We start from the raw sequence: 11108 nt of genomic DNA on the forward strand, positions 1-11108 counted from the left end.
AGCTCCTTTATACCTGCAGCCCCTCGGCTGGGTCCCATCCAGTGATGACAGGCCGAGCATCGGCTGTAAAAGTATCTCTAGAAGGGGGCCCTGCTTGGCTCTTTCTGACCAAAGGTCAGGTCGTGAGCATCCTGTGCATCCACCCAGCCCTGCCCTGCCCCGCCCTTCGCACTGGAAGCTTCTATTGGAATGTGGAGAGGTTGGGGACCCCACTTGCAAGGCTCTAAGATTCTCAGATGAGGCCTTCAGCCCCGCCCTGGTGCGGACCAAGGATGTCAGGGCGGTCTACTCAAGGGCTGCACATGGCTTCCTTCACTCTGTGCTCAGGGGATCAGAGCAGGATAAGTCCAGCATCGACAGCCTGCCTCTGTGGACCAGAACAAGTCCCATGTCAGGATACCACCTGCAACTCAAGCTGTTTCACCCTGCCAACTATTCTGGTGTGTGTGCATGTGCGCGTGTGTATGTGACAAGGTCTCATGTGACCCAGGCTGCCCTGAACTCACTATGGGGATAACTTCTGATCCCCCTGCCTCCACCTCTCAAGTACTAAGATTAAAGATGTCTTTGCAACACTTAGCTTATGCAGTACTCCAGACTGGACATGGGGATTTCGTGTATACCAGGCAAGCACTCCAACCAACCAAGCTCCATCTTGAGCCTCCTGTTCGTCTTTAAAACCTGTCCCGAGCAGCCATGTGCTAGGTGGCCCACGATAGGAAAGTCTTGATGAACACACAGGCTCATTTTCCCACAGTTGAGGCAGGAGGGATGTCGGAGTTTTGAAGAGCTTGTCATATGGAGCTAGGCTCTGCCTACGACTTATTTTACTGTGACCTTGGGGCTTGTCTCACCTGAGCCTGTCTGCTGGCCTATACAAGGGTATCTCAGTAAGGTCTACTCGCAGTCTACAGGGACATCATGAGCTAACAAAGGCTGGCCCAAGTGTGTGGTAAGGGATCCCCCAGCCCTGGCTTTCCCTAGTACCAACTATAAAGGCACACTGTGCATTGGGACTTCTTAGAGCAGGGATTAAGTTTGTCCCTATCCTGTTCAGTGAGGTGGCGTTGGTACAGAGACTTAGGCTCATGGGGTGTGAATGGCCCAGGGACTTAGACACATACGAGGTCAGAGATCCTGAGTAAGACACAGGCAGTTAGCGTGCAGCCGCAGGGTCTTAAGGGTTGTGGGTACCGTGATTCTTCCCTGCTGGTTGACCACTCAGAGGTATCAGGCTGGGACTGAGAACAGACGGATAATGCAGCCAGCCTATCAGCTAGCCAGGAGAGTGGTGCCAGGACCCTTTCCTGCTGGTATTCCTAGAACTACAGGAAGGGGGCACCTGTGGGCACCCCAGGAATTGACTTCTTGTGCAAGATCTTGTGGGGCCTCTTTTCAGATGTCCTTGGGGATAGCAGCTTCATGGAGGAGCAATCAGGCCATAAATGGCAGTAACTCAGGGGCCCCTTACCTGAATCCAAAGGGCTGAGTATGCATCAACAGTCCCCAGGGCCTCCTGGAGCTGAGCAGGTATATCCTGGGGCAACCCAAAGGTAGCAAAGCTAAGACACAAGTCAGGGACTAGCAGGCTTATCAAAGCTTTTAATTCCTATGGACCAGACTGTTCTGGCTTCCGAGGCCTGGCAGGTGGCATGTTGCCAAAAGTACAAAAGGAAAGCACGGGGCCAGTCCTTCAAGAGACAACACAGCAAGAGCAGAGTCCTGACTTAGTTGCTGGGGAGCAGGGCCTCAGTAGCCATCGTCAGCCCAGGTGACCTCATAATCAGGATACTTGGCTTTGATCTTCTCAGTTGAAACCGAGTGCTGGGCACGACCATAACCCTAGAGAGAAGATGACCACTAGTCTGCCTGGTCTTTTGCTTTCTGAGTCCACCCAGCAGGCACACTAATAGCAGGCAGGGGAAAAGTAACCAAACCCTACCATCCTAACCATGCTGGTAACTGAATGGGCTGGGTAGGTGATGCCTGAGGTTTCAGGGTGGTCTTTATGGAAAGAGATGGAGACGACCAGGGCTTTGAGTTTGACCCCAGCACTGACTGCCCCAAGCCTCCCCGCCCCCAAAGAGCCAGGACACAGACCCAGAAGGCTCTACGATGAGGGAGTACAGCCCAAGGCAGGTGGCTTCCAATCACCCTGATGTCATATGGGAAATGTGGGGAAAGGAAGTCACAGCCTTGAAGGGTTCTGTAGCTTCAACCTTGTGAGTCCCAGAGGTAGTCTGAGTAGCAGGTCGGGGAGTCGCGCTCACAAGGTCAGTCTGGCCTAAGGGACTGGGGACCGGAGCTCACCATAGAGTAGCCATACACGTGTATCTTCCTGTCCTGGCTTTGATGGGAGATGCGTCCGCCGCCTAGGCACTCACAATCATAGCCATTCTTTTGCAGCTCGCCTGACACTTTGTCATAAATATCCGCTGGAGTGGGGAGAGGGGCCTTAGGATATGCCCTAGTCGCCACTGTTGGCCCCATAATGGATTCTAGGGCTGGATATAGGAGTTTGAAGCTCCAGGTCTTGGTGGTCTTTTCCCCAGTGGAGATGAGCCCCTCCCCCGCAGGCACAAGGATGAACGGAAGATACTTTCGAAGAGGGAGAGGGGACTAAAAGGGGTCCGGTCTCGCACTCCTTTCTGCCCCAAACCCCGACTTTTCTAGGTCAGCCTGGCTAAGTGTTAGTACAAGGCACAGTACATTAGCATTCACAGCTCCGCCACCAGCAACAGCAAGGTTCAGGCCCCGCCCCTAACCTTCGTCCCACCCCACAGAGGCCCCGCCCTCACCGTGGTACTCTGCCCATTTGTATCCACGCACGATTTCCTTGCACTCCTTCGTCGGATCCTCGGAGGGCGATGCTAAGTGGACTCGAATCAGCACGTACTTGAAGACGCCATCTGAGTCGATGTCCACATCAGGAATCTGAGCGAGGTCCGCCGCCATGTTCCCCGGAGCGCTTGGCCTCAGGACCCCAGAACCCCTTTCCCAGCCCGACCGAGGCCTTAGCGTGCGGGAGGCGGGCCCTTTGGCAGCCCCGGCCAATCCCGTGAGGGGATGTTTCCCGAGGCCCAGAGCCTCAGCCAGTTGTACTTTTGTTCTGAGGCACGGACTAGCCAATTGCAACCCAGTTCTTTGCAGCTTTGAGCTCTTGAGTCGCTGTTAAAGGAGCTGCGATCTAGGGAAATCAGTGATGCTGTAAGTCAAGTTGCTGGAGGTGGGGCAGCAAAAGAGGATGCACTGACGCATCCCGGCTCCACTCCTGGGTCCTAGGGCTTCAGTTTCCTAGCATAAACCATTAAATCAGAAGTCTTCTTTTCCCCAACATCCGTAAGCCGGAGGACCTCTCTCCCGTCCGGCTTCCCCCTCCACAATAACCTCACGTCCAAGGTTTCCCGTTGCCAAACTTCTACGCCCCAGACGCTCACCACCCCCACCCCCACCACCACCACCACAGAGTTAGCAGCAGCTACATTCAAGTTCTATTTTACTTGGTTCGAAAGCATTTGCCCTTTGGAAATGGGCGAATTCTTGCCAGGGGCGTTCTTACCAGCCTGCCGCAGGAAGGAATGTGGAGCCCCTGGGGAGGGCGGCAGGCGGTGCGGCAGCAAGTGTTGCAAGGGCGGCAAGGGGCAGGTGCGCTAAGACACAGGCGAAGGTGGGAGTTCCGGGCATGTCCGGGGACACAGAGCAGGGTACGGGGTGGGGGATAGTGACGCATGCGCACACTGCGCGCACAGGGAGTTGTCCCAGGCTCTCGCGCTGGACCTCCCTTACCTACGAAGGGGCTTCGGGGTTCTAGAGAGTACTTGTCCAGCTTCTGGTCTCAAGCCTCTCAGGGTCACACCCTCCACGGAGCCCTGGGCTCAGATCCGGGTGCAGTTAGGCTGCAGAGGTCCGACAAGGGGCCCAGGGCTGCCTAGGCTTACAGTCTCCATTACACACCAGGCTTTGGCTTCTACTCTCAGCTTGGAGTTCAGCCAGGGCGAGTATGCGGCACTTTTGTGCATAGGTTGGACTCATGTTAAGCCTCAGCACCGGCTCCCTATCGGTTCCCACACCGGGTGGCTCACTACTCTGCACCCCAACCAGTCCCTAGTTAGGGACAGTCCCTGTTCCTTATTCCCAAATCAGTTGGCAGGTAAGTGTTGCTCTATGAAGGGTCCCCTGCTAATTCATCAGCACACACTTCCACCTCCCTGGGAGATTAAGGCCTGCGCTTCCATCTTCTCTGGAAAGTGGATTTTTTTAGGGCCATCTTGTTGAGTAGGTGTGGATGAGCTCAAACCTCACCCAGCCAGATTTTAACTCTGGCCAGCACACCATCTGCTTCCCCTTCCCTGGTTCCCCTCTGGCTGGATGGCTTGAGCCTTGGCCTTGGCCTAAAGACCCCTCAGTATTCTAACTGGTCCTGCAAGGGCCCAGACCAAGGTGACCAGAGGTGAGAGAACCTCAGGACAGGCAGTACTGTTAGGGTGTAGCATCCGCCCTGCCCATTGCCTCAACATCCTAGGGATGCACAGGAACCAGGCCTCTGAAACCTGACACACCCCAGACACAGGAGGAGGGTTAGGGAAGTGCTTGCTTACAGTAAGGACTTTAGGTTTTGGTCAACATGAACTGCTGGACTAGGAGGAAAGGGAATGGATCCAGGGTTGGCGAGCTATAGCAAGCACCCACGAAGTATATCGTTTGTCCCCATGGGATGTGTGTAGTAGTAACCTTCCACTAGAAGGCAGAGCCCAGTGGTCCTCAGGCCCACCCCACCTCCCAGCGGGGAGCACCGAGGGCGAGGACCGGGCTCTTGGGGAGCCCCCTCCCCCTGGCTGACTTGAGAGCCCAGGATGTAGGTAGGATCTGGGTGGTCTGGTTGAAAACAGGAAGGAAGAGAAGCAGCTGATGGGAAACAGGTCGTCGGGGAGTGTGGCGGGGGTGGGCTCCTAGGCAAAGTTAGATGTTTGGAGTGGGTGGAGCTCAGGGCAGAGATTTTGTAGAAGCCTAAGGAAGGCTCCTGGGGACTTAGCGGGGCACTGAACCAGCTGGTCCAGATTCTGGGGGCAGTCTTGATGGATCAGGCTGGGCCTGAGTAGAGTAGGCAGGGCTCTGGTCAGAGCCTGGGCCTAATAGTCCCAAAGCTCACATGATGTCATCTAGCAGATTGGCGCTGGCTACCCAGTCGAGTGCACGCGGCTCGGAAGCAGCCATGATCATGCACATGAAGGGGCGGCCAGTGCGCCGATCGATGGGATAGATGGTGGTGGGTGTGAAGCGCCGGTTAGCCTCGACGAACTCGCAGAGCTGCTCATAGACGCGTGGGAACTCATGGCGAAGGAAGACGCCGCGCAGTCGCAGTTCACGCTGGATGTGGATGAAGGCCACTTCACGTGCGCGCCGGCCAGCCTCACCCTCCTGGTCCAGGCCCGCAGTGCCTGGAGGTGGCGTTAGGATCAGCGTTTCCATGTCTGGCTCTCCACCACGCGCAGGAGGAGGCCGCGTCGGGCTGCCGGCGGCCAGAGCCACCTTGGCAAACTTGCGCACCGTGGGGCCAGGGCTGCGTGGCGCTGGACGGGCAGCGGCTCCAGGGGGTGCAGCTCCAGGGCCCACGGCCACCGACACACTAAGCAGGAAGCACTCCGCGGGCTCATAGAGCCTCCCGGCCGCCGCCAACTCTCGTGCATAGCTACCCAGGGGCGCTGCATGTGTAGCCAGCTCACGCAGTGATAGGTAGGTGGGCGATAGCAGTAGCCCTTCGAGGCCAAAGCGCAGGAAGTTGTCGGCAGAGCCCGGGCTTGGGAAGCCCAAGAACAGCACGCCACGGCCGCGCGATAGGAATCCGACACGCGCTATCCGGGAGAAGGCGCGATGCACCGGGCTGCTGTCACGGCAGAACTGCAGCACGTGGCGGCACACGCTGCCCACGCGGCCATACACGCAACGCGCTTTGTGCGCATCCCAGTCCTCTCGGCGGCACAGCCGCGAGCAGTAGTAGGTATAGCAGCTGTGGCACGACTTGAAGTAGAGGCAGGCGTTGAACATGGTCTCTGTCCGCCGACAGCGCGCGTTGGAGCAGGTCATCAAGTCATCCTCGTCGGCGCTGGGCTCCGGGGAAGCGTCGGCTGCCTCCCCTGAGCCAGTGGGCTCCTCGGTGCTGCCAGCCGAGGCAGGGGGTGAGCGCGACGGAGCCAGCGCGGTTGCTCCTCCAGGGCCCGCAGACCGTGAGTCCAGCAGGCGGCGCAGTTGGCGGCCTAAACCTTCGGTGGCAGGCTCTGGGGCCTGGCCTGGTGGCCGTGAGTCGATGACCAGGTCAGTGATGAGCTCGTCCAGCTGCTCGAGGCTGCGCTGGCGGCTGGAGGCAGGGCCCTCAGGGACCTTGGGTGCTGGCTGCCGCTGTCGGCCTCCAGGCAGTTCCCAGCCCCTGGTGGTCGGGCGCTCTGCTGAGCGCAGGTCATTGTCCGTGATGGTGATCTCCGGCGTGATGTACCAGTTGCGGCCCAGGCTTTCCCCACCACGGCCCTTTTCTGTAAGTGACGTCTCGGACAGCGACAGTGCTGCATAGCGTCTGGGTGAGGTGGATAGGTTCACTACTACTGGTGGACGACGGCCTTCCGGGGATGAACCCCGTGTATCCCGAACCTCGCGTCCCAGCAGGTTCTCATAGCTGCGGCCGCGTCCTAGAGGGTCTTCACGACGAGGACCAGGAGCCAGGATGTTGTCCCAGGATCGAGAGTAGTGGCGGCTATCGGTCACCAGCCGGGGCGGGCTTGTGCCGGTGCCACCGTGCCACGAGGCCAACAGTGGTCCAGGGGCGGGAGGAGGCACCACCTGAAGGGTGCGGTAAGGCCTCGGACCCCAATCAGCCCAGGCTGGACTGCTGCGGGGATGCGGGTAAGTGCGAGCCATTATGTCGCGTTCACGGAACCTCCCATAGTCCTCTGTGTAGAAGGTGCGGGCACTGGGATGTGCCCGGGACTCTTCTGGGACATACCGGGGGACGAAAGGCATTCCGTAGGCTCGAGGAGCCTCCCCGTAGTAGGAACGGGAGGGGGGCTCCTGGATCGGGAAGGTGCGTACTTCCCCAGCATAGTAGCCGCCCCCACGCCTTGGACTGGGTCTGGGGGCTTCTTCGGCCAAGTAGGGCCTGGAGCAGTAGCCATCAAAGGGAAGGCCTGGGCTTGTGGTAAAACTGCCTGTGTAGCCCTCAGGTTCCTCGGTGTAGAAAAATTGGGTGGGACCTGGGGGCGTTGCAAAGGTTTGGCTGCGGTGCTCCAAATAGTCCCGGGACCCAGGCAACGGCCCGTCGCAGTACACTGCTCTGGGGTCAGTACAGTACAAGTCACTAGGGGTGGGAGTGCGTGACAGGGCCACATGGCGGGGGCCTGGAATTGTGAGGCCATGGAACTGTGGGACGGTGCGAGCCCAGGGCGCCGCCTCACTGGGCGCGCAAGATCGCGAGCTTCGGGCGGCGTGCTGCAGCACTGCCTCATCAGGCTTGATGTCTAAACGGCAGCGGACATGGGGGACCGGTCCTGTGGGTGGTTCTGGTGGTGCACAGCGGCCTGGGGTGGCGCATAGAGGTGCGATGCGTCCGGGGCCGCCACGCTGTGGCTGGAGCTTGATGGGGTGCAGCTCATTGGCGAGAGCCCGTAGCGCAGGGTACGAGGGCTCCTTGTGCGGCGACCCCTCCAACCGCACCGAACGCTGGGTCTCCCGGCCTCTGCGCTGCAGTACTGGCGGCGAAGCTGGAGCAGGCGCCAGGCCATGGGGCCCACGGGGCGCGCTCTTGGAACGAGTGCGGCGCCGCGGCTCGCTGTCTCGGGGCCGGGCGCGCGGTGGCGCGGGCTCGGGAGGTGGCGGCTCTGGGTGTGTCTCCATGGTGGGTTCGTCCAGTGCCTCTAAGAAGTCGAAACTACGGCAGTGGCGCTTGTTGAAAGGCGCGGGCGCAGCTGGCCGGGGCACGGATCGCTCACATGGTTGGCTTTTGGATGTGAGCCCTGGGGCCACCACCTTGATGTCCTGGTACACGGTCGACACCAGCAAGTCCGGCGGGTCCGTGCGGGTCATCTTAAAAGACGTCCCCAGGCTAGCAGTTTCAGTCACTCGGCCTTTCGGGGATTTTGCCCTGGGAGGAGATACCGGTCAGGGCAGCCTCCTTTGCACCCCAGACCCTTTACCCCCACCCCACCCCACGTGCTGGGCCGGCTTACCTGGGGCATAGGGGATGGAGCAGCCCTGGCTGCAGGTCTTGGTCCTGGTTTCTGGTGCTGGCTCCATACCTATATTAGAAGTACCTGCAGGAGAAACCTCACAGGCCATTCAGCCTGCGGGGCAGATATGCCAGGAATTTAGCTTACAGTGAACCCACCGTTCTCCGTGCAGCGGGAACTCCTGAGTCTCTCCCTATACTAGGGTCCGCTAGCTAGGCTTGGGTAGATCAATGGGGGACTATGTGACTGTATTACTGCCCTCTGGTGCCTACAGCTGGAATGATGGGCTTTTAGATTTCCTTGAGGTGAGACTATAGCCGCCTCCCACCAGCACTGCAGAGGTACCCCTCCGACAGTCAGAGTCCCAGGTGAGACAGTGGTCTCCTCTCCTAGCACTGAAAGTGATCTGGCACTCGGAACAGTCCTTTTTACCTAAGCCTATGTTCTCTCAACTTAATGAGGCCCTAGGCAGAAGAATAACCCCAAAGAGTTTTCTTGGGTCTCAAATATCTTTTCTTTTTGCATAAATCTCTGATCCCAGTTCCGTGGATGAAACCCACCAAGCTTGTTAGAGCAGAGAAGGCTGCAGAGCGAAAGAGCCCCTCCTGTTTTCCATAATTGCAATGACCCCCCACCCCCATTGTGTGCTTGGCATTCCTGAAGCCAGGTCTAGGCTGCAGAACCACGTGGGGGCCATGTGAGCCACAAGCTCATAGTGTCATTTCCCTGAGCTGCAAACTACCACTAGGTACCAAAGGCAGGAGGCTGTCAGCTAGGAGGAGGCAGAGGGGAGGGTGGGAAAGCAGAGGAAAGGGGGGGAGCCCCTCCCCAGGACAGATTCCTCCCCACTCTGGCTTTGGAAAGCTCCATGGAAACCTGTGGTTGTTCATCCCTGGAGCTATGGACTGGAAAGGATCTAGGCTAATGTTCAGATGTGGGCCACCAGTGTTTGTGGTCCCCAGGGCCTGGAACTGGCTGGAGAAAGAGGGTTTCAGAAGGTGATGACACCCCCTCCCCCCATAAGGCACCTACTCCCAGGACATCTGCTCCAGAGTAAGCTGAGAGTGTGTTGGGGCCTGGCAAGACTTGTATGTGGATGGGCCTTTCAGGGTCAGTCTATAGTCCCAGGTATATAAGGGGCTTTCTGATAGAGAGGCTGCTTTTTTGGAGCCAGGGCTCATTAAGTACCAAGGCTAGTTCCAAACCCAGGTTCATGCCGACCCTATTCAGACCCCTTTCATTCTAAACTCCATGCCAGGTCAGAGTTTGGGCTAGATGACAGGGTATGAGGCTCCGCCCCAGGAAGGTGACAGCACGCTTTGCTGGCTGCAGCTGTCAGGAGCTGGGCGCTGTGATACCGGCTCTCTGTGGGATGGGGGTAGGGTTTGCTTTTGTATCCTAGGTATTTTGAAGACCCTTCCCCACAGCAATCCTTTTCTGGCCTGTCCCGGAGCAGCCATCGCTAGGACCTAGTCTGCGTTGCTTGGGGGCGGGGACTCATCCTTCCGTGCAGCCCCCTCCCGTGCCAACAGCTCCACATGCTGGACGGTTTGGCTTGACCTCTTACCTGGTTATTTCTTCATGAGCTGAGCCCAGGTAGACTGCATAACCCAAATCGGTTCCGGTGTGTACCTGACCCGGCTATGTAGCCGGTACCGGCAGAAGCTTGGAGGCAGAATCTCTGATCCTGGCCTGGCTGCTCAGTGCTGCCCCCAGTGGTAATCAGTAGGGTGGTACTTAAAGGGGCCGTGCTGGAAGGGAGATGTCTAGTGGGGTCCAGATACGAGTGATCGCCCTAGCTATCATTTGGGCTATGTAGAGTGAAGGGTCACAAATAGCAGCACCCTTAAAGCACAAGTCTTTGGGTCTGAACATGGGTTCCTTGCACCAAGAAAAGCTTGGCCAGCAGGACTCCAGGCAGGGGCCTGCAAGGAGCCCGAAATCTCGGCTTGGCAGCAGAGAATCTGGGTTTGGGGAGATTCCAGAATGCACGTCTGTGGTTGGACCCAGGTGGGAGCAGATGAGCCCTATTGGCCTCTCACCAGGAATTATCCTCCTTGGCTCTGAAGACGCCAAAATCTCAGCAGGTACCTGGGAGCCATATGGCTTGCTCAGCCTGACGTGTAGCTGCAACCTTCTGTGTCCAGGATAGCCTGGGCTGCCACAGCCTGCTTCCTTTGGGGGAAAGGTCTTCATGTGGTCCATTCCTCATTCTAACCCTGCGTGCCCCTTGTCGGAGGCCCTGGGCTTTCTAGCATTCTACCTTGGTAGATGATGGGCCGAGGATGTCAGATCTAAGTTAAGACCTGCCTTGTTGGGCGCCAGAACTGACAAGACCTCGGTGCTAGGACTCATTGTAGACTTTTCTCCATACCAGGGGTCCAAAAGTTGGGGGTAAAAGGGCCAGGTAATGCTTGCCCCATAGCCCTTAGCAGAAAAGGGAATTCCCCCTCCCAGGCCTAGGAAAGCACTCTCAGCCTTGCCCCCACCCCAGTAGGCGGAGCGTAGTGCTCCGCCTCCAACGTCACTAACAGTGCTAAACGCCAGCCAGCCTCTGGAGGGTTCTCATGGTAACGTGTCCGCAGTGGGCGAGGGTGGAGAGCTGCCAGCGGGGGCGAAATATTGGGTTGCAGGCGCTCCCAGGAGCAGGCAGGGAGGCGGAGCAGAGTGAGATACACCGCCCTCATAGGGCCCGAGGTTCCCAGGTACTTTCCCTGCAGTAACCCTGCATCAGGTTGTGGGGTAAATCCTTTCAGCTGGCCACGCAGGTCCTCTGGCTGATGTGCTATGGCTAAGCATTACTAAGTCCAGACCACTTTGGGGTAGCATTGTGGAGTGGCAACCTCTCCAAAGCTGCTCTTCAGGTTGATGCCAGGGACCTGGCCCATAGATGGG

General features: G+C 58.1%; 2 protein-coding genes across 5 annotated transcripts; both read right to left on the minus strand.

Annotated features, from left to right (window-relative positions):
• Positions 1 to 1582: 1582 nt before the first annotated feature.
• Positions 1583 to 3093, minus strand: Phpt1 (phosphohistidine phosphatase 1). The gene is made up of 3 exons (XM_041674060.1): positions 2799 to 3093; positions 2311 to 2435; positions 1583 to 1842 (listed from the first exon to the last, which is right to left on the minus strand). Exons 1-3 carry the CDS (start codon positions 2953 to 2955, stop codon positions 1750 to 1752), a joined length of 375 nt encoding a protein of 124 aa, XP_041529994.1. The 5' UTR covers positions 2956 to 3093; the 3' UTR covers positions 1583 to 1749.
• On the minus strand, positions 3049 to 10634 carry Ajm1 (apical junction component 1 homolog). Of its 4 annotated transcripts, XR_005976328.1 has the most exons (4): positions 9781 to 10634; positions 8214 to 8327; positions 3560 to 8128; positions 3049 to 3187 (listed from the first exon to the last, which is right to left on the minus strand). XR_005976328.1 is itself a non-coding variant. In XM_041674058.1 (2 exons), the coding sequence occupies exon 2, from the start codon at positions 8068 to 8070 to the stop codon at positions 5146 to 5148; it is 2925 nt and encodes a 974-aa protein (XP_041529992.1). In that variant the 5' UTR covers positions 8071 to 8327; positions 9781 to 10634; the 3' UTR covers positions 3478 to 5145. The 4 variants fall into 4 exon arrangements, 1 of the variants encoding a protein (XP_041529992.1); XR_005976327.1 differs by having other exon boundaries at positions 3560 to 8327; XR_005976329.1 differs by having other exon boundaries at positions 3169 to 3294; positions 3560 to 8327.
• Positions 10635 to 11108: the final 474 nt, after the last annotated feature.

Source organism: Microtus oregoni, unplaced genomic scaffold (genome assembly GCF_018167655.1).
Source record: "Microtus oregoni isolate MIOR12 unplaced genomic scaffold, Mior012 000025F_ref0000491, whole genome shotgun sequence".
Classification (NCBI taxonomy): Eukaryota; Metazoa; Chordata; class Mammalia; order Rodentia; family Cricetidae; genus Microtus; species Microtus oregoni.